Here is a 22,595-nt window from a genome sequence, read left to right on the forward strand (position 1 = left end):
CTCTGAGAGGTCAAGAGCACAGCGTGCAGCAACTCAGAGCACAGCAATTGTATCTGATTATTCTCCCCTATCGAATCGGGGGGAAGAGTAATATGAACAGTACAACAGTAAAAGAACACGGGTTTGTTCAGCCTCGTCTTGCTCCCTGTCCATCCTATCCTGTCCTATCCTATGGCCCAGAACAGGGAAACCAGCCATGCTCTGATGTGGGCTGCACCTTCCTAGTGGGTACAGAGGCTGTTTGCTTCTGCCAGAGGGGCTGAAGGGGATAACACCCTGCACAAGCAGGGACAAAAGTGTCCGCGTGAAGCGCGAGGTCGAAAGCCGTACTTACAGCACGCAGAGTGCATACGCCGAAGCAATTGACTCACTGGCCCGCACAAGGAAGCTGCCATCCTTGCCTACTTTGGAGAGCAGGTCTTCAGCTCTGGAGCGAGTGATATTGCCGTGGTACCAGCACTGATCCATTGCTGCAGCTGGAGGAAACCTGAATGCCAATACAGGAGCTGCCAGAGCTGCCTCTGTGTCTGTGCGTAACGATCAGGCAGCTTCAGCTCAGCAGCTTCCTGTTTCAATAGTACAGAGAGGGAAAGGAAACTCAGCCGCGGACAACTTCCTCAACTTAAACAGCTCAGAGAGTGAGCGTGACATGTTCCTGCAGCCCCTGCTCTCTCCTCATGCTGCAGCTGAAGTGACGAGCAAGCCCAGGTTCCCCGACTTTCCCTTCCCCTTCACGTCCTAATATTCTGTATCAAAAAGTCCCAGCTGGGGATCCCTTCTGCCCTCCCACTGACTCAGTCCTGCAGGCTTTGGTGGCCTGCCTTCCCATTTCTGATCTCTTGCCAGATCCTCTGGGTTTCCATCTTTTTTCCTGTCTGTCAGTCCTACCCACTACAGGTCTCCATGGGGAACAAATAAATCCTAGACTGACTGAAAACAAACTGCATTTGGATCCCTTCGCACTGACTGCCCCATTCCTGCATTGTCTAGTCCTCACATCTAGGTTGGTGTCAGGAGGGGACTTGAAATAACCACAAAACATACATATATATATATATATTTTTAAATAATTATCCCTGTATGTTTCCGTGCACAGAAGCAGGCTTAAAGGCTGATTTGTTCTGGGAATTAGTGACCAAAGCTCCCTGTCAGCTACTGTGAGATGGATTCAAAGGTCTTTCCTACTCTAAATCCCCAAAGATGGGATGGAGCAAAGTAATTTTTGGCAACCCGCGTCAGACAGGGGGAACTGGGGCTTTCACTTCCCTTTTCTTTGGCTGTACATCTGCCCCTTGTCTGGGCTCTGCATGGCATGCTCAGCACTGCATCTCCAAGGCAGAGCAACAAGGGCACACTTGCAGCAGGAGCAGTGCTTGCACGGCAACTTTGGTTGCCTCTCCTGTACCTCCAGCTACTCCGCCTTTGCAGTCAGTGCTTCTGCACATTCACATCTGAGCTGTAATCAGAAGTAGCTCTGCTGGGACCCCGCGTGGAGAGGGAGTCCCCAGGCAAGGCACAGGCACTGCTAACCCTATGCGACCCTCGACTGCCAGAGCCAGGAGTGGCTCCGGATCACGCAGGACGTACCAGAGTGCTGCCCCCTTCCACAGCACGGACGGCAAGGCAGGAGACAGCTGCCTAGACCAAACGGGGAGAGACCAGAACTGGTGGGTATGGGAAGGGAGACTGAGCCAGTACAGGCCAGCATCCATCCCTGTCTGCCTTCCTGGCACTGTCAGTTATCCACACAGTTACTCTGCAGTGTCCAGCTTAATCTCAGTTTTTGGGATTAAACTGTGGGCAACAGCAAGTCAGAACTGTGCAACCCTGCTAAATGGGCAGAACTGCAACGTGCAGGGCTTCCTGTCCACGCTGAGCAAGCACTGTCTACAGACCAAAATTAGCTTAGCTGGACCTGCCCTTCGTCTTCACCCAGACCCAGCTGGAGCTTTAGGAGCCAGTCTACCATGGATTCAGGTACGTAAACAGAGTCAGATGCTGAATAGTAAGAAGTGGCTCTGCATGGACAATAACTGTGAGCTCCTGTAAGCTACAGAGTGGCTGAAAACACTGCTCTCCCTACTGAGGTGTCTGCATATCGCAAAGGGACTCTGCACCTCCTCTGACAGTCCTGCCTGGCCACTAGTGTGCTGCTGGCCTCACCCATACCAGCTCTTTGGGATGTCTGAGACAGCAGCCTCTCTGGAGCACGGCTGCAGCAGGAAGTAGAACGGTTCTGAATGTCAAACCACTGCTGGGCCTCACAGTGCTTTCCACGCCATGGACCTGTATGACCACACACAGTGGACAGAGCTGCTGCGCTGGATGAGTATTCCTGGAATGAAACTGCATTTGCAGAGGTTCTGACCTACTGCAAGTTAACAAAGAAGTACAAGCCCTGGCCAGACAGCTGAAAGACTGGTTAGCTGGACAGTTAACACCTCATTTCTATCCATCTTTCCACTGACTTCAGCTGTTAGGGAGCTGCTGCTGCTTCCTTCAGATGTGTACACTCCTGTCCAGCCACATACAACTTCTCAATTTGGAGACATGAATAAGGGGATGGGATCCAAATGCATGCGATGACTGTGGCCATAAAAAGTGCAGGTTGGTTTCTGCATGTATTTCTTGGTCCTAAAGAAAAGCACAGTACAACTCCAGACGCTCAAAAGGTGAATCCTAAACCCCTAGCATAAAACTCTCTCTGTTCCCTAAAGGCTCATCTGCAGGACTGCCTGAAGAGGAAATGGCATCTGACGTACTTCTCACGGCACTTACATCTGATCTCTGCAGCGCTGGAGAAAGACTGATCCTTGTGTGGTCAGTGCACGTGTGCACATTGTGAGCTACCTGCAGCCCGACTCCCAAAGGACAGCAATAACTTCTTGTCCCCTGCAGTCAAGAGGCTGTTCTGCAGCAGATACTTACACCATTCATTTTCTTTCCATGCGTGCCGGTGTTGGAGAAGGCTTGTGAGCAGATCTGAGAAAGAAGAGATTAGAGAAGAGGAGAGGAGCTACAGAGTTTGCCATGGAGGGGGACTGCTGGGATCAGACTGCAGCAGTTACACGTCAGGAGATACAGGGCCCATAGTGATACTACAGGGGTAGCCAGCACAGCACTAGGTTTCCACAAGAAATGGGATGTGCTTCAGATAGTCTATACTGTCATCCCAAGTTGGGACAAAGTATCATGGAAGAGCTCCCCATATAAAACAAAAGAATAACGGGTACCAGGCAGACAAATGCAACCCAGACTCAATAGGAGCTATTAGATAACCACAGCAGCAGCATCTCACTTAAACTTACTTGATAGAGTGAGGCCACAGACAAAGAACTTGGACACATTTTGATGGTGGATAATCAGAAGCTACAGTCTACAGACAAAGCAAATGCTATTTCTCCCATGTTAGGGTGTTATTCCAAGCTCTGTCTCTCAGACAGTACAATAAATGCTTTATCTGAACTGGGTTTGCTACTGATCCACTTATTGGATCAGCTGGCTGCAAACTCAGCGCCCTGTCCATGGCCAGTGGGTAAATACTGCCTGTAGCATCATTCAAATTGCACAGTGGGCACCCAAAACAGGCTATTTGGCCATAGAACTGCATTTACACTCTGGCCTACATCTAAAGGCCACATGAGCAATACCCACAAAATACTGGTTTGCTCAGGTGCTGTGCCCTTTGAGGCTGTGACCCAGCACATTACTGACCTGCTGCTTGAGGAAGACTCAGCGAATTACAGGTGTATTTGTGAAGGCCATGAGATCTCTTCGCTCCCTTTGAGCTTGCAGCCTTCAGGTACCCTGAAACAAACCTAGATGAGTGAGAAAAATCAGAAGCCCTTCTTGCAATTTCCCTGAAAGCTTTAAGCAATAAAAAGCAAGGGTGTGTGTATGGGGGTAGGGAGGTGAACACTGAGCAAGCAGAGACTCAAAGACCTGAGCAGTGACAGTACAAAGGATCCTACATGACCTGCTACAGCTCCCCAAAGGGGGTGCATGCTGAAAACACTCTGAAAAGCAGGTATTTTTCTTCAACAATAGAGCAAACAAACATATTTTCCTTGGAGCCGTTCTACACACAGAGAATACAGCACGCAGAAAACAAGCACAGACTCGTTGGTAAAGAATTTTTTCAGAGGCATGGGTAAAGCTTTTCTGACTCCTTGTGCCCTTATGTGTTGTCCTTTGTCCCTCCTCATTCCTGCTCACTCCTCTTGTCTACTCCAAGTCTAAACTTCACATGACAGCCTGAGAAGAGCCTGTCTCTCACCAAAACTGGGGGCTGATTATTTCCAAAACCTGCTGAAAAATGTTTACTCTGAAAAGACTTCCAGCTTGAACACTCACAGGCTGCTCTGGGCTTGGTCAGGTCCTCCTCCTCTGGCATTTAGGCCTATGCAATTTTCTGGAAGTGAGGCACTGTTATTTGTTTAACACACTGCCCCATATGCCAGTAATACTCCATAATAATAACAGCCATGCTTGTGAGGCATTGGGCTGTCAGAGATAAGAGCAGTTGGATCAGAGCTAAGCACATGTGTTAGACAGACCAGCAAGTATTTCCCCTCGTGACTATAAATTGGAGCTCCCTCTGCAGACATGTCCTGATCCTGCAGTTGTGATATGGGCAAAATGCAATTTCTGCCACTTGCCCTGTCCCCAGACATGGGGCTGGGGGCTCCTGCACGGTTCCCGCTCTCCCTGCCCATGGAAAAGGAACAGCTGGAGCACACGAGGCTGTGGTTTTCTTGCACGTGAGAAACTGCAGCTACTTAGTGCAGTATCAGCAAAAGGGCAAATAAAGCAAGAACATGGGAAGTAAGGAGAAGGTGAACTTAGACAGAAGTCCCTGAGTAGCCTGGGAACTCAACACAGCAACCCCAAATCCAGTACAGAAGTGGGAAATAATAAGGGCTGGGAATATTTCAAGATGATGGCATCCCATGGCCTTTCTGAAATCGTAAGACAGCAAGTCCTGAGGTAGAGCTGCTAGCAAGTACGACACTGACTGCAAGAAGTACACCTAATCAGGGCCCAAACAGCTTTCTGAAAATAACAGTGGATACAGGCAGTAAGGCAGTGTCATTTCCAGTACTTCCCCCACAATTTACTAAATACAGCTCAGCACAACACTGCTGCCCTCTAATCTAAGGCAGGCCCTGAGCCATCAGCAGGCACATCCCTAGGCAAGACTGTTGGAGGCCTTAAGGCGAGAGACCCCATGCAAAAGTCATGCTTGCTTTGAGCATGTGATGTTTAAGATAGCAGCCAATGGGAAAACTGAGGTGGGAGAACAGGCAAGGGAAAACAAAACCAAAATATGTTTAGTTTTAGTATGTTTAATAGACTTTGTAATCTACAAATGGTACAAGCCAATGGCAAACAAATGGTGCACAAAATACAAAAACCTTTTTGCTGAAAGATGAGAAGTGACAGTGAAAAGAAGCACCAGCAAAGGTGGTTTTTAGATGGATCCCGCTGAAAAGGCTCAAGACTCAGCACTCAGATGGGAAGGCTTGCTTCAGAGTGAACATTACAAATATTATCTCTTCACATTGCTGTTGAGTCCCATATTCAAAAAGGCAAGAAAACAAGGGTGAACCATCTGGCCCAACCCCCATGTACTGCAGATCTGAATAAGCACATAAGCCCTTGAAGAGGATGCTTGGTTTTGACCACTGTTCTGGGTTTAAAGGGCTTTTATTGAGGTAAATTCCTAAATCTCTTCGACCCTTTGGGTCTGTAGGATGAGTGTAGAGCAACCAACTATCTTGGCACCTGGCATCACGGGGAGGTGGGAAGGCAGTAACACTTCCATGACATCCAAAGGGAGGCTCTACAAGCATTTCAACCCGTTGGCCTCCCTCAAAGTCCACCCCGTGGTTGTAGCTGACGGCCTGGATTCTCGCTCCCGTGCTGCTCCTTGCGTTGCAGTAGAGCACCCTCCTGCCACAGGTGTGTACCTCAGCTACCTGGCACTCCACTGCGCTCTCCTTCCCCACAAAGTTCCCCATCTCCCATGTCGTCCCATGGTCAGAGCTGATGAAGCAGAAGGCGTGAGGGGTGGGGTGCTGCTTAGGGTCAAGGATACGATAGGCATAGGCAGGAATCACAAGGCTCCGGGCCTCGTTGAGCAGCTGTAATCCGTGGCCTGGCCCCACTGCGAAAGTGGCCCAGTTCTTGTACTCGGAGCTAATGGTACCCTCGGTGATATCCTGGGCAGTGCTCCAGGTGCGTCCTTGGTCCATGCTAGTGATGTAGCAGAGACGCACCAGGTTGATCTTCGTCCTGAGCTGGTGCTGCTCAGAGATCTTTCCTGGGACGGCTATGAAGAACAGGATCAGTTTCCCTGAGACCTCATCATAAACAGGACAGGGATTCATAGAGCGGTGATCTTTCAGCTGCGCACTGTCAATGGTCTCCATGCTACTCCACTGCCAGGGCCGTGTGAAGGGAGACAAGAATGAAACACACTGTTACAGGTAAATCCAGGTTGCAGTGCAAGTATGCCCAGATAAAAGTTACAGAAGAGTTTGAGAACAGCACAGGATGAGCAAGTTTGCAGATAGAGCAAGAAACAGGCAGCCAACATACCGGCACCACCAAATGTAAATTAAAATAAAGTTTATTTGGATGATGCAGTGCTCATGCGCTTCATTGAACAGGTGGGTTATGTCCTGTTTAAATTACAGCTCACTGAGGAGCTGATAACTCCACATCTCCATGCAGCTGGTGTCTGACTACACTGTTAAAAAAAAAAAACTACACTAACTGAATTTTAAGGAATTCTCACAAGCATTTATATATACATATGACACAGGCATATAAAATGTGGTTAAAATGTGCTTGTAGACCCTGCACTCTGTCAGTGCTTCTCAGGAAGTCATGTAAATAACTGAATCCTTTTGAAGTATACTGGATGCTGACAAACCCATTTGCATTAAGACTTCTGCTTCTCCATTTTGATCTGTGGCAGCCTTCAGTGAGACACCTTGCTGGAGCTGATCATATGGCGTTACACACCCTGGTGCGGAAATTCGGACCGAGTTGTCCAACATCACACAGAAAATAGGTTGCAGAACAAGCATGCCAATCCTCCAAGCCCCACCTTTCTTTACATGAATAGCATATAATACAACCACATTTCAAACACCAACATGGCAATTAGAAAATTATTCCTACATAGAGTTATTGGTTTGGTAAAAGAAGCAGTGTTTTCCAATAAGATTATACTAATTAGCTTTTCTACCCTGACTTGCTGATTACACTTTTTGCTTATGTCTTATCTTTGTCTATTCAACCAGTATTAACTTTTTGGGGGGAATATTTAATATTTCCATTTTAAGAAACCCTAGCATGTGAACACAAATTACTGAGCTTATGACCAACTGAGCCCTACTTAACTGAATTACAGGGGTTACACAAGGTGTTACCTGAATGGTACAACACTGCAGGTGCACTCAGAGGCTGCTTCTGCTAGGCAGACTCCAGCTCTTAAGAGTCTATAATCTAAGACAGTCACCAGTGAAGGATTGGAATAGAAAAATTACTTCCCCCCCCCCCCCCAAAGAAGACATTAATGCATTTGCAAATGCAAGAAATGATTATAAATAGAGTATCCACCACCCCCAGTCACCCAGCAAGATAACTGTTAGTAATAACTGGTAGATTAATAAGGTAGCCAATTCACTGGCACAGACAAACCAGACGACACTCTTTTGCGTGGGGAGACTAGCTGTTCTCAATTGTTTTTTAAACCAGGAATTAGTTCTAAAAAGATGAATTAAAAAAATAGTCACTGATTGCTAATTCACTCCTCCCCATCCCTGTGATACTCCTCATTTCTGCCTCTTTTCCACATCTTTACTATTGCAACAGGACTTTTGCCCATGCCCCTCTCTGCTTCTGCAGAGATGGGTCAGAGTCATCCCCAGAAAATGTACTGTACCCGCTCCACTTTAGTCCCTCAACAACTGCCCAGTCATGGGGTTGAATCCCAGCAGTCATAAAGACACATGCATTACCGAAAGGTGGGCTTGTCTCTTACAGCTGGGAGAAGTAAAAGCGGTTTAGCTACAGTGGAGAAAGCAGACCCATTCAACTCATTTGGGACAGGGCAGCAATATGGCTGGACAGTCTCTCCATTTCCTCCCCACTCTGGTACCTGAACATGGTGCGTGGATGGGTCATACATGCCTCTGCGCATCGCTATCAGCTTGGCATGTTCATCTACCACATCGTTTCGTTCTTCAGCAAATGCCAGGATGATGCTGAAACGCGGCAGGTAGAGCAGGGCTGGAATTCGGTAGCTCCATGTACCGTTCCGGAACAACGTCTCTTGCTTCAGGACAGGAAACGAAGCCATCACACTAGGTAAAGAAGACAAAACGCACTGCATTTTAACCCACACTTAGCCTACCAAAGCTTGACAGGAGCAGATTCCACTGCTTTCTGCCCTCCCTGCTCAGTGGGACCCGACATGCACTTAAATGCAACTTCTCCTGCTTTCACTTTCGTCTTTTTCTTGTGCTCCTCTAAACAGAATCCACGTGTTGCATTGTAGTCGGCCACACAGACCAGACCTACCCCAGAAACAGACTGGTTAATCTTCCTGGGGTTAAGTACACTAAATACAGTTAATTAAAAATCTGTCTGTAGTTTGTTTTTTCTTTTTAATGAAATTCAGAAGCTGGGATTTTTGGGGGGTTGCTTTGAAATTCAGAAGATTGTTGATAATCAAACATTGTAGTATTTTGCCTCAGAAGAACATTACTATTTTTGCTGATGGTGTTTCCAATTCCCAAAACAAAACTTATGCTTTGCCAAATATGAACTTTGAACCCCATAATGACAACACAGTGAGGCAATCCATGGCCACAGCCATGCCCCTATTTGACGATGGTAAGCACTGAGCATGAAGAAAAGAAAAAGAGAACATCCTCCCTCATAAGATGAAAAAACAGTCCAAAAGGTGTCTAAATGGTGAAACTGGAAGGTGTCAACCAACTGGATCTAAGACATCTGAGCATACCATGAGAGGCCCAAGGCAGGAGAATTAGACTTACATACTGGGTTCTGCAGGTTTCTCATTGGAAGGGGAAAGGCCACTGCTTGCCTGAAGCAGACATGAGGTCTTACAGGGCCATGAACATGTTCCTAAGGGCCTCAAAGAACTTGAAAATAAAGTCATCAGCAATATGGAGCTGGTAACACATCAGGTGGGACACTTGTCATCTGTACAGTGACTTAAAAGCAACATTAGGGAAGAAAGCAATCATGAGGGGACACTAGGGAAGCTGCCTCTATGGACCTGGTCTGTGCCATGTCTGCATATTGTCTCTCTTCCTCCCCTTGGATCCACTCATCTGTCTGCCCTGTTGCACCAAGCCTCTCCTGATAACTGATTTACCCTGGCAAAAACCCACTGGCTCAGGGGAATTACATCTGAGCAGAGTGAAGGGGAAAGAGGGAAGAAAAAAAAAAAAGAAAAAAAAAGAAAAAGGACCTCTGACACAATGCAGCAGAAACTGAAGGCCTGAATATCCTCAGCTCAGCAGAGATGTTGGGGGGATGGGGAATAAAATAAAAACAAAATTCAGAAAAAAAAATCAGGCCTTAGATCTCTGACGCATTGAGTGGGTAGGATGGCAAGGATAAGATGACAATACACTATGAGTAAGAAATTCAAATGCCTCCTACCTCAGCTGAGGCAAGACTTGCAATGCTGTCTTGAGCGTTGAGGATTCTCCACGATTTAGATAAATAGGAAGGTGCTATAGTGGCTATTGGCTGTGTATCAGATCCTCATGTTTTTGAAGGCTGTCTTGATAATTCAGGACCAGATGGAGACAAACTGAAGGTTGCTTAAGCAGCTGCAGAAAGCACATATCTACCTGGAGATCAATTTTTGCTCTTCCATCTTAGAAGAAAAAAGAATTAGCTAGCCTAGCACAGACTTGATTAACAAATTTCTTTTACAGTTCAGATTACTGAGTTCAGACAATGCAGATAAGCAGTTTGTTCTCAGCCAGGACCATCACATTATGCTCTATCCAGATCCACAGCTAGGGAGCGAGCATTCAATTTACTCCTTGCTTTCACCTTCCAGATGCTATGAATACACATGAATTTCTTAAGCTTACAGCACTGATCAGAGGGTCCTAACTGCACTCTTTTAGCTAAAGCCAGCTGTACAGACCCTAGCCAGCCCCAGCACCATTGCTGCTCAGATGCAAAGCCACAGGGGAGAGAAGTCCATCTCCAAGGGGTAGCTGCTCCCTCCTCACTGCCACTTCCAGTGCAGCAGCCTCTGAAAAGGCAGCAGAGCAGCCTCTGTACAGAAACATTACCACAGGTTTGATCTCAGCTCTCCATGCAATGCCATGAAGAAAATAGGAAGACTGTCCTAGAACAAATAACTGTGTTGTTCGCTACAGAGCAGCATGGATCTGGCTATTTATACAGGCTGCAGCCGTGGCTGTTCTCATGGTTCCTGAAACAGAAGCTCACCAGAGTACTTCCAGACTATTTAAAGGGAGATTATTTAAAGGGATATTAGTCAGCCTGTCTACTGCAGCACAGGTTCCCTAAGATTCCTGCTCATGGTGCCATCCCGATACTGAAATCCTTCTTGAGGGAACGGCAAGGGAGTGTGGGGGAGAAAAGAAAGAAAAAAAAAAAAAAAAAAAGAAAAGAAAAAAAAAGAGAAAGATTTGGGCCACCCCTTGAACCCCTGAGGTAGAGCTGAAAGACCAGTGCCACGGAGGCTGTGCTGCAGCATGGCAGTGGGAGCAGAACAGCCCACTGCAGCCTAGCCCCTCCTGTATGATCCTGTCCCCTACAGGCATCTCTCCCCATGCTCTTGGCCCCTCTGCAGGATGCTCAGTGTGCACGCCACAATGCTCTTCTGTTCCCCTCTTCTGTTCCTCTTGGTGCTAAATGGGGAGTGAGGGAAGGTGGGATGTTCGAGGGCTGGGAACAGCTGTTGGACACAGCGCCCACTACAGCTGAGGAAAATTCTGGGACCAAGTGGCATCTGTTCAGACTAGACAGGGACGTGTGTGTATACCCCACACACAGTGTGCATATTATGCCTGTATGCACACACACACTGTATCCACCTGCAGAGAAACTCTTCCATCCTCTTTCAGACACACTTAAAAGTCAGTATTCAACTTCTTCTATCTTCTTTTGCGGTGGATCCTCAAGCAGAGACTGAGTCACAGCAGCTTGAGTTTCACACAAAATAAAAAATGCAGAATCTTTAAATAGCTTAAAGCTCTTAATATTTATTTAATAATAATAATAATAATAATAAAGGCTGCTTTAGTTATTCTCCAGCCAGTTGAAAAGAACTGATTTTTCTCTTGACCTCTACACATTTTCAAAGGTAAAAACACTGGCTACACTATCCTAAATAAGAGAGAAGTAAAATTAGCAAATCATCAACAGAACAGCAAATCTTGAACAGAACAGCCACATGAGGAGTGTTCAAAAGCTCACACTGCAGCGCCGCAAGAATTCAAATCTGACACGCCAGCCTCTCCAGGATTAGATTGCCAAGGAATGCATGTGTCCCTGATGCTATCCTATTCCTACTGAAATAACACTGGCTGGCCTGCAAGGAAGAAGAAAGTGGTAGCATTGCAGCCAGCATTGATATAAGGACACTGTCAAGACAAAGTTTGTAGACCACAGCAGTGTCTTTTGACAGACCAAGAGCTATATCTGGAAGGGGAAAAGAAAACCACACCGACCTTCTAGGAACAGAGGCCTGAACTACAAGCAGGAGACTGGAGAGCTGCACACAACTTGCAAGTAATTGCTCAGACTTGTATCAATTTGATTACCTTGGGAGAAAAGTTAGCTGTACTTTTGTGAGGTAAATGGGCACGGAAGGAGAAGTGGAGTTGACACAGTAATTTATTTCCTAAGAGGTCGCTGATAACCTCTTTGCGGATGACAGAGAAACTAATGGGGAGAAGGCAAATTTGTCATGCGGCCATTAAACCAGTATTGCCTCCTGTTTTTTGGCATCTACTGGAGTTCTGAATTTACTTCCCAGGCTTACCCTTGAGAAACATTCTTTTCAGGGATTATTGCCATTTACTTGCAATTCCTCTCCAGTGCACTGGGGAAGTTGCTGCCCTGAGATCCAGTACCCTGCTTCCAAGCAGAACTGTGCAGAGAGAAAGAAAAGCATGGTGGAAGAAGGAGGAAGCTGGAAGAAGGAACCCAAGCTGCAGTAAGGGATAGGTTCTGGCAAGCACCAAGATCAGGTATTTGTTCCTTCCACTTCTCTCCTTCAAGGCAGCTTACATGGTTTGCTGTTTAGTTTGTTTTGCTTGTTTTTTTGTTGTTTTGTTCTTTTTAAATACAGAAGAGAGTAATTCCTTCCATGCTTATTTATTTTAACCCTCTCCAAGAAGAGTGACTAAAAAGGATAACATTTCCACTGACCTCAGCTACTACAAAAAACTGTCGTTAACAAGTTCAGATCCACGATGAAAAGGCAGTAGGTCTTTAAAAACAAAGCAGCAGAAATAAGGTAATAAACTGAACTCTATCTCCTGATCCCCATCAGGGTGCCCTGCTGCTCTGTGCAGGAGTCAGTTTGTTCCTGGAGGAATGTAGATAGATCCCAACCAACCAACCAAACCTAGCCAGGGAGGTTTGGGGAAAAGGGGGCAAGGAACACAAACAAAAGAACCTGAGAAAGTCAAGTTCAAAAGCCAACTAAAATTCTGCTTTTCAGTACAAACACAGGAATCTGTCCTTCTCTGCTCAACATCAGAGCTGGGCTTGCAGCGTGTTCCAAGCTTATAGAAGTCAGCTGAACACTATTATGAAATATATATATATATATACACACACACAGTGTTTCATTTAAAAAAAGATGACGCTTCCATTAGAATACTGCACAGAAAGGGGCCAGGAGAAGCCATGTTCCAGTTGTACAGGGCTAAGAAATAGGAGATCCAGTTTGCTTCTAAAATGCTTGCTACACAGCGTATTTCTATGTGCAAGCCTTCCCTCCTAGCTAAACAGAGTGCCTGTACCTATTTCCGCTGAAAGCCAGCGCCAGAGAGCTATTCCAGCCTTCTCAAGCCCCTAGAGCACATCCTACACTAAATCTAGAGCATGGGATTCCTTAACAAGCCGGGCAGCACCAATAAATAAACCAGCCTCAGTGCAAGGTCAGAAAGTAGAGCTATCAGTGACACCTGTCAAGCAATAAACTTTAAACGCATGACTTTAAAACTTTGAAAATTCAAAACTGAAAAGGCACAAAGCTGGAATTACTTTAATCCAGCTGCCAGCTGGATTAAACTTTTTAACTACACTAGAAGCAAAGTTTTTCTTGTGGTAAAGACTTCATACCACACCTACAAGGGGATTTTCAGCCTCCTCAGTCATTGCTTTCCTAAACAATGGGTCAAGTTCTGCTTTCAAAACGTTGTGGTTCAGCCTGGCAGAAGCTCCTGTGCTTTAAGACACAGGTTTTCTGAGCAGTACAGAGGAATTACATGAAACAGCATTATTTTTCATAGCATATGATTGGTGGAGGACTACATAGACCGTACTCCAACCTGAACCAAAAAAAAACGTAGTATTTAGCTTTTTAGCTCCCAGCAATACCCACTGATATGGAGAGGAAAAAAAAAAAATAAAAAATGAAATACCTCTTTCGCTCTGTGCCTCCTGGAAGTCACGTCAAAAGTAAAGGAAAAAAGCACTCTTATTGGATACGATAAAAGGGAGGTTCACCACACTCCTACCAACTAGTCTCCAACCTGCAAAATTATTTATATTGGCAGCGATGTCAGCTGTCTCGGATCCCCCAGGAAGAGCTAGCAGCTGGCATGTATACACAAGCCGATATTTAAATGGCAAACCTGTTTTGCATACAAGGGGAGGTTCCATCTGAGCTGGACAAATGCGAGGGAAAGATTTTTAAATGACTGTAGTAATTAAATGACTTATTTCTATCTGCATGGATTGACAGGACTACGGAATAGCTGTTGTTGGTAATGGTCACACAGTTCACTCCTGCCTGTCCTTTCCTGCTCTTCTTGTCCCCTTGTGCTGAGGAGGGGAAAGTTCCTCCAGTCCCAGCACGCTGCCTCCTAGCACTTCCTCTCAGAGTGCTCTGGAGCTCCATGAAAGTTTGCTACAAGACCCCAGAAAATGGTTATAACCAGGGAGCGAGGGTGTTGTGACAAGCTGACACATCCCTCTTCTGGCTCTACCCACCTGGCATCCATCAGCGTGCAGTTTCTGGATGAAGGGATGGGATGGACTGACACAGGGGCACCCAGGCAGCAGTACAGGAGCATGCTACTGCATACGGATGCAGCTCCCAGCAGCCAAACTTCACACCAGCAGCTGCAGTCAATGAATCAATAGGCACAGTCAAGCAGAAGAAAGGAGGGGCGAGTATGAGCGTAGGGTCCCAACACGTAGTGGGAGGCTGAGGGAGAAGAGGACAGCACCATCCCTTCTCCCAGGTGCGGCCTGCCGAGCTTAAGGGCAGCACCTGCAGCTGCTACGGCTGGGAGTAGCCAAGTAAATTGACTTCGTGACTACCTTGTGCTACTGATGTAATGTGGTGCTGCTGCTGTCAGAGACAGCCTTGCCTCACCTTTCCCATTCCTGGCTGTTTCTCTTCCTTTTTGTTTTCTCTGCTGTGTTTCCATTGCTGCCATTAACACTTCTTGGCTCTGAGATTATTGGGAAAATAATAATAATAATCCTGCAAATAGATCTTGCTAGTAAAGAAAAAGGAGGAAGCAAGGTCTACCCACTTGACAGCAGTTGTGGTTTTGATCTGTGCAAGCCAAATAGAGAGTTGCTAAGGTGTTGATTTACGACCAAGCAATTTAATTAAATGCTTCTGTATTACCATCTTCCCTCTCTCTTAAGCAACCCTGCATCCCTTCTTGTGCCAGCACTGATGCTCATCTTACCTTGGCAAGCCATCAGAGGATGACAGTCTGACAGAAAACTAATCCAGAAGAAAAAAAAAAAAAAAAAAAAAGAAAAAAAAAAAAAAAAAAAAAGAAAAAAGTGAACAGCTTTCTGCTGGGTCACTGTCCTGGACTACGTCAGCAGGAATCAGACAAGCAGCAGGGGAGGGAGGAGGAGTACGAAGCTGTTGACAGGAGGCATAGATTCACCTCTCTGGCAGCTGGCCATTAGATCAAATTAGCTGTATTGTAAAACTACACCCCATATTTATGAACCTTGCCTTAACTGGGCAAGTAAAGTATTGCCTTAACAGAGACACAAAAGAAGCCTGAGGGCATTTGTATCTTGCTGTTATATCTGGAATCACACAATAGTCAATGCAAGGAAAAACCCCTCCAGACAATGGCATTGATATCCACGAGATGTTAACTTCTACCAGTGAGTCCTGGAGAAAATCCAGAGTCAAGCTAAGCAGAAACAATTAAGAAAGGAAGAAAGACACCAAAGACGCTGCTAAGACACTGCCTGCCAGAGTGAGACATGAATGATTGCTTTGTGGATTTCTTCACCTTTTCTCTGCTCCCTGGCTAACAGCAGTGTTGCTCAGGTGGTGCTCTGAGTCACGCACAGCTTCTGCAGCCAGCCAGACCATGAATGCTTGTTTGTTTCACAGAACTCACTTTGCCTGGCCGCAGCTTAAAACTGGCTGTCCATCTCTTCTCAGGGTGGGAAGTCCCGAGCGTGGCTCATAGTGAGTGTTGTGGTGCCAGTGGTTCCCTGCTCTACGCTGGCAGCACGTGCATGGCAGGGTGGCTGTGCCCTTGCCACCTCCTGTCACCCAGCTCCCTGTCCCCGCATGTCCTTACCCTCCCTCCCAAAGCAAGAGCCCCATCTCCCCTGGCAGAAACAGCCAGTCAGGGTACCCGCTCCCCAGGGCAGGTAGCAGATGTGGCTGTTCAGAGGGTAACAGCCTGGAAAGGCTAAAAACCACTCCCCAGGCAAAAAATGCAAGCTTAGTCCTGTTGTGAGATGAATCCCAGTGCCCATGCAGGGCAACCACACAGCCAGCAGGTGGGCACCCCGTGCTTGCAGACAGCATCCAGGCCCCCAGCGCTGCTCTCAGACCCCAGCCCGCACTGCAGCCCTCTGCAAAAAGGCCACCTTCATTTCTGACAGCAGTGCTTTCACCAAACAGCATATTGTGTGCTGTAACTATTTTATAAAACCATTCCTTGCTGACTACAAAACATGGATTTCTCTGTGTAGATGTGCTGGGTTTGATCCCCCTGCTTCCTGCTGGGGTAAATCAAAACCAGTGGCACAATGAAGTTTAAAATGAGTATAGGTCTAGGGAGAATCAAACTCGTCACTTCTATTATTCCCAACTTACTTCATTGCCATTACATCTGATTGTTGTAATGAAAATGTTTTAAAAAAGGTTAAAAAATGCAAATGGGGTGTGTGGGTGCATTAATAAGAGGATATAAAAATAATGCAGAAGATAATGTAATGAGAGAATACTGAACAATGGAGCATTTGCATTTGGACAACCAAGCTCAATTTCAGGTGCCACCTCGCAGGAAAGATATAGCAATAGCTGCAAAGGAAGGCTAAGAATTCATATTTCATATGCTAGTACTGCTGAGCATATGTGAAAACAAATAAATAAGAAAACAAGAGATGCTACATGTAATGAGGGTGACACCTAGTCCATCAAAAACTATCAGTGTGTATTTCCCTTGCAAAATATTTAAACCTGAATCCATTGGTTTGTTAAACTACTAGAAAGGCAAGCCTGGCACAGGTAATTCAGTATTTATGGCTAAGCTACAGAGTGTAGCAGCTGTCATCAGTCAGCTAAAGTTAAAATCAAGATGTCTTATATGGAGGTAGGCCATATGAGAGAGCAATTACACAGCTTTGCAAATTTTTAGTTGAAATCCTATGGGCTGCCCTCCAGACATTAGGGAGTATGGTATCGTTTGTGCAGAATGTAAGTCCTATGGACCTGATGACTGAATGACACTCTGTGCTGTCAGGAAAAACAAATCAAAATAAAACAAGAAAAGGTCAAATTAATAATAACAAATGTAACTCACACAAGTGCTAATAGCAGAAATCTTTGGAAAATAGGATTCTTTGGACAAGGGAACATCTGCCTGTTTTGTTCTGTGCTTTTTTTCAATTCCACCTCATTACAGAAATGAGCTGTTGTGCACATTCAAAGCCACTGCCTCGCTATCCTTATCAGTTGTGAGAGCAACAGGTATGAGGAGCAGGTACTCTTTGGGTTTGTATCATTTTACTCTCCAGTGACTCCTGTTATGTTACCTTTGATTTCTATCAAGAGTAAGCAAAGGATTGTGCTCTCAGTGTTTACTTTCCCAGTAAATAATAGCCTAGCTCTTAAAAATGATTTCTGCTCCTCATGGAGAGACTTGGGTGAAAAAAAGCTCTACTCTCTCTACCCAAAGGGCAACACCATCACTCTAAAATGGGCCGGTATGCCTTCTGGCCCTAAACGGTGAATTCTGCATTTGTCACAGTGCAGCCTTTGTCCCCTGTGGAAGACACTGCCCCATGAACAGCCTAGCCTACCTGTGATACACATTACACCGTTTTTTCACCCCACCCATTCTATTTGGAATGGAAAAAGTAGATATATTATTTTTGTAATAAGATGAAGATCCATGAAAAGCAAAAAGAGAGGTGCTAAGATTCACATATAGAAAGGAGGCTGTAGAAACATGATTTATTTAGTCCTCAAAATAGCAAAGTTGATAAGGAGTTGCTCCAGGAGAACTGGAGGAACTTAATGATTGAAAAATGCAATAAAACTGGAATCCCTTGCCTCATGTACCCTGCCAGCTCTGGGGACACTCAGATAAACAAGTCTGAAGCACAAGGCTAGCAAGTTTCACCCTGAAGTTTCACTCTTGTGATAGGGGAACCCAAATTCCAGAACATCCCTCATGCCTGTGGCCCACTAGCTCACAGAGCAGGAGTGCGCAGGTCTGACAGTGACCTTGATTAATCATTACAGGATTCATTGCTGACAGCTCTCTGTGCCCAGGTCAGGCCTTCAGCTGGTATAAAGGGATAGTGACACTGGTGACCATGAGGCTATGATGACTGACCGCAGATGGAGCAGAGCTTTACTGAATACACATTTGGATTTCTACAGAGTAGATTGGGCGTGGGAAAAATACAACCTATTTTAAAAGGACTGGGGTAATTCTATGACCAATTAAAGCATTTGGAGATGAGGCAGTTGGTAAGTTTAGTGACCTTCAAAAAGAAAAAAGTCATGGGAAAGACTAGCATCAACTTCAGCAGGCACTATGGTGCTTTGTGTCAGTCATTCATTCTACAGGCTTAGTTATCCAAGGATGAAGGAAAATGTTTTACCCAAGTATAACACTGCATAGGTGTGCAGGTTTATCTGTATTCCTTTGAGGCATCGGGCCCTAAGCTGTTCACAGAAGGATATTCAGACAGTAGAAAGCAAGCCCACCTGAAAGAGCAGCAAATGTAAGCACAACCTGAACACAAAATCAAAGTATTTCATGGGAGAAAATTATAATGCTTTTGGATGAACAGATACAAAAAGCCTTAAAATTAAACCAGGCTGGCTCTGCTATATTCATCCCAATGCCCAGGTATGTGAACATGCATGAAAATAAAAAAAAGGCAACCTAAAAATAGTCGTAAGCATTGAGGCCTTTGCATCTCATATGCCCTTAAATAATGTAAAGCAAAAGCAGTAGCTCAGCCAGTGGGCCTGAAAAGTGTAAGCAAATACCATTTACTGTTTCCACTTATTTGAGTTTGCAGATTTGGACCAAGGTTTCACCCAGCTGTTAAAGATTTATATGGGAGGTTTAACAAAGTCCTGTCATTAAACCTTTGGCACAAGTGGTGCAAAGGACATTCAGAGGGTGTTTGTACTAACCTAGATAAAGGGAAAGCTGTTCCTTTAAATTGTGTTTGCTGTGACTCTGGAAACTGAGCAAACAAAGTCTGAGGGAAACTTTACTTTCAAGCAGAACTGACAGAAGGTACAAGGACTGAAGGACAGCGATCTTCAGTAGGACACACCTGATCAGGATTCAGAACTGAATTGCAAATTTCTAACAGTTTGTGGGAGTTTAGTCCAGATTTGTTGGACGGACCTAATCCTGATGGCAAATGAGGCACCGGTTCAGCCCCTGACAGTCAGGTGAGTAAAATCCTATTCTGGGGGATGCTGGAAGAGGAACAGTCTGAGGAAGAAACCTCAGACAAACCTCAAACAAAGGCACAAATACAGTGCCTGAAAAAGAACCAGCTTTGCTCTACCAGCAAAGTCACCCTGAAGGGGTCCTGGGCAACCCAGACAGGGCACAGCCAGGACACAGTTGAAATACTGGCTGGTGGAAAGGACAGACACCACTGGCACAGCTTGAGAGGCATAAAAACCACCACAGGGAGGAAGCCTAGCCAGAGGAGACTGAGGCTGCACAAAACAGGCATTAATGTGACAAACTAAGCGGCAAACATCCCCCAAACCAATCAACCAAACTGTGTGTCTTTTTCCAGGGGCAGGACAAGTTGTGATTTTTCCTGGCATATTTTTATGTGTGATCTTGCTTTAAAAAATAAATAAAATAAAGACAGGAAATATGAAAAACAGCCTGTTTTCCTCCTAATGCCAGGCTGATCTTTCCCCTTAGCTGATCTTTTCTTTCATTCTCAGGAGACCAATTACTGTGAGTCCACTAGAGCTGTGAACTCTATCCCAGCATTTATGTATATTTTTAAATGCACAAAGTAAACAAGGACTCAAATCTCATAAGAACAACCTAGCTCTTGAGATATTAACCTATTGACAGATTCAGCCGTTATAGTAGGTCTGCCAGTTCCAGACTTAGCTGAAAGTAGGAAATTGCACCAAAACAAATGAAAAAAAAAATCTTAAAAGGTTTCACTGAACTTGCAAAAAGGACTAATTGGCTGACATTCACTTTATGAGATGGACAGAACTTTTATTCAGGTCTCACTGTACCCAAACTCCAACATGGACTGATAAATCCAATCCACTTACTTACGAGACCAACTGTAACTATAAGAGCATGCGTGAAACAACATAGTAATTGACAGAAAAGAAGAGCCTAGAGACAAAGAACACATTGTCCCACGCTTCTGTAATTTGGAGAGGATATTTGCAAGACAATGTAAAATGCTTTAACTATATAATTACCATTATCTGTGGCCAATGCCTGGAATTTTTACTAAAACTCTACTTTTGGAAGTAGCTTGTCATATGATTTCTATAGGAAATTATATCACCATCTTTACCACAATAGTGCCTGGAGGCAACATTTTTTGTTTCCAAGTAGCACCCCATGGAAGCACCCCCATTAGATCTAAAATAAGAAAAATGGACTAGCTTCAGTGAAACCTAAAGCAATCTAGAAACCTTGGCACCTCTCTGCCTTCTCTTTCCCAGCCAAAATCATCAGATGTCTATGAAAAAACAGGTCTAGCTTAATCTGCAAAAATTGGACTTTGCTATTCCAGAAGGGGGCAATTCCTGAAACAATGACCCCTTCTTAGAATGAACTGCAGCCAGCACAACTAAAATTTAGGGAGAATCACAGTAACACTGAGGAAATAGGAATCTAGACAAAATGTCTGCTTTTCACTTGGGGTTAAAAATATAGGAAATAGCAAATGAATAAAACAAAACAAACAAACAAAAAGAGAGAATACCCAAACAGGTCATACCTATTATTATTATTATTATTATTATTATTATTATTATTATTATTATTATTATTATTACTACTACAGCATTGTCCAGACCTCTTTTGAACCCATAAGGCTCTCTTTATTTCATTCTGTTGTACTAAATTCCTGCTCAAGTAGCTCCCAAGAAAAAAGACCGTGGGAAAAATATAGGAGTACTTATATACCACAGTATACCACTCCTACTCTAGAGAAGGGGATCTAAGACCAAGGAAAATCCCTGACTTGTTCAAGATTGCTCAGGGAACTGCAGCAGAGCTGAGAAATGAAGTCTGCTCTCACAGGAGCCAATTCAGTGCCACAGGCATGAGACTTCCTATCCTCATCCCAGCCTTGCTCTTTCTGTGCTTAAAAATTGGGGAGAAAGAGGAATGAAACAACTGCTGTTAGTGGGAAAGATCTGAAAGGAAAAGCTTTGCGGATCTTATACAGCACTTCCACTACCTAAATTGAGCTACATAATCATGATTGAGGAGAGTGTCACTTGTCTGACAAAAAATGAAGAGTTCCTGCAGCCAAACAGCACTGCATGGGTGCCTGTTTTTCTAGAGTGCAATACTGTCTAGTGCTGTAGCAGGCAAAATGGAGGCAAGCATGGGGGTTTCTGGATGTGACTGCCAAAGCCCCAAACTGGTACCCCAGTCCTGGAACAGAAAGAGACTGCTCTGCAGTGGAAGCAGCAGTCCTGCAAACCTCCTTTCCCACCGGAGTCTATCCTTTGTGGCTAAAAAGAACAATTCTGGAGAAGTTTGCATTACTGATGCTGTTTGCTGCACAATTTTCAGAGTTGCCTATCAAATGGTTTAGTGGGGACTGTTAGTGTTAGGTCAGAGGTTGGACTCAATGATCTTGAGGTCTCTTCCAACCTAGAAATTCTGTGATTCTGTGATTCTGTGAAATATTTTTCCTGAGTGCTAAAAGTTTGTAGAATCAGTGTAGCAGGCTGTAAGAATAGTATCAGTTTACATCAGGTTTGCATTTAGCTTGATGCAGTTGACAAGGATAGCCTAGGAGAGCAGCACTCCAAACTTGCCTGGCATTTCAAACCAGTAGAAACCAGGCTAACAAGATTCTGATGTCTTTACTGACTTCTGGCTTCCCTGCAGCTACGAATTTGCAAGCAGACTCACCAAACAGGCACTCCTTGGGCCCTCCACCCAATAACCACTGGGGGAGGAAAAACTGAGAGCTCTACTATTCCTTGATGAACAAACTCAGCCCTCTTCTTTCCTCGCTCTGTGGATGTTTTTGTATAAAAAACTCCTTTGAGTTCTGACCCCTGCAGTTCAAATAACCACCCATGCTCATTTCTTCCTTAACAAGTGTCTCATACACAACCAGCAAATCTAGAAATAGAAATGGATGTCACTATTTTTTTCCCCAAGAGCAGCACAGGTGTTCTCCGCCCCAGGGACACTGAGCTTGTCTGCTTACTAACCAGTCTGTCTTGAAAAACTTCAACCAAGACATCTGCTAACCTCTCTTTGTGTATCCTGGTATTACTAAACCCCTCTGCTTTCAGCAAAGCATTATGCCCAGGACATTATTTCCTATACCACGTACTTGACTAAGTCATTTCATCATAGACTGAACTTCCTAAACCCGTCTTTTAATTTTTTAGAGGCTGTGACATTTCTGGACAAAGTTTAAACTTTATGTTTTATATTCTTTCCATGACTAGAAGGTTTCACATGGTCCAAACAGAAGAGAACAAACAAAAAGAAACACAGACCCACAATTCCCATGTGCAACTCTGTAAAATAGGAGAGAGCATTGGTCAGGCTGCTGAGGGTCTTCTCATGTACTTACACAGTACACTGCTATCTTCTGTTTTG

The 22,595-nt window shown here is 44.9% G+C and overlaps 2 protein-coding genes across 3 annotated transcripts in view; both read right to left on the reverse strand.

Annotated features, from left to right (window-relative positions):
• The window catches only part of INPP5D (inositol polyphosphate-5-phosphatase D), a 52,364-nt gene extending 51,896 nt beyond the window's left edge, over nucleotides 1–468 (reverse strand). For both annotated transcript variants that reach the window (XM_032193692.1, XM_032193690.1), the window contains exon 1: nucleotides 335–468. In XM_032193692.1, the coding sequence (XP_032049583.1) occupies nucleotides 335–468 (134 nt within the window). The remainder of the gene's footprint in view (nucleotides 1–334) is intronic.
• A 5,033-nt stretch (nucleotides 469–5,501) lies between these two features.
• On the reverse strand, nucleotides 5,502–8,371 carry NEU2 (neuraminidase 2). The gene is made up of 2 exons (XM_032193243.1): nucleotides 8,171–8,371; nucleotides 5,502–6,440 (listed from the first exon to the last, which is right to left on the reverse strand). Exons 1-2 carry the CDS (start codon nucleotides 8,369–8,371, stop codon nucleotides 5,502–5,504), a joined length of 1,140 nt encoding a protein of 379 aa, XP_032049134.1.
• Nucleotides 8,372–22,595: the final 14,224 nt, after the last annotated feature.

Source organism: Aythya fuligula, chromosome 9 (assembly GCF_009819795.1).
Source record: "Aythya fuligula isolate bAytFul2 chromosome 9, bAytFul2.pri, whole genome shotgun sequence".
Lineage (NCBI taxonomy): Eukaryota > Metazoa > Chordata > Aves > Anseriformes > Anatidae > Aythya > Aythya fuligula.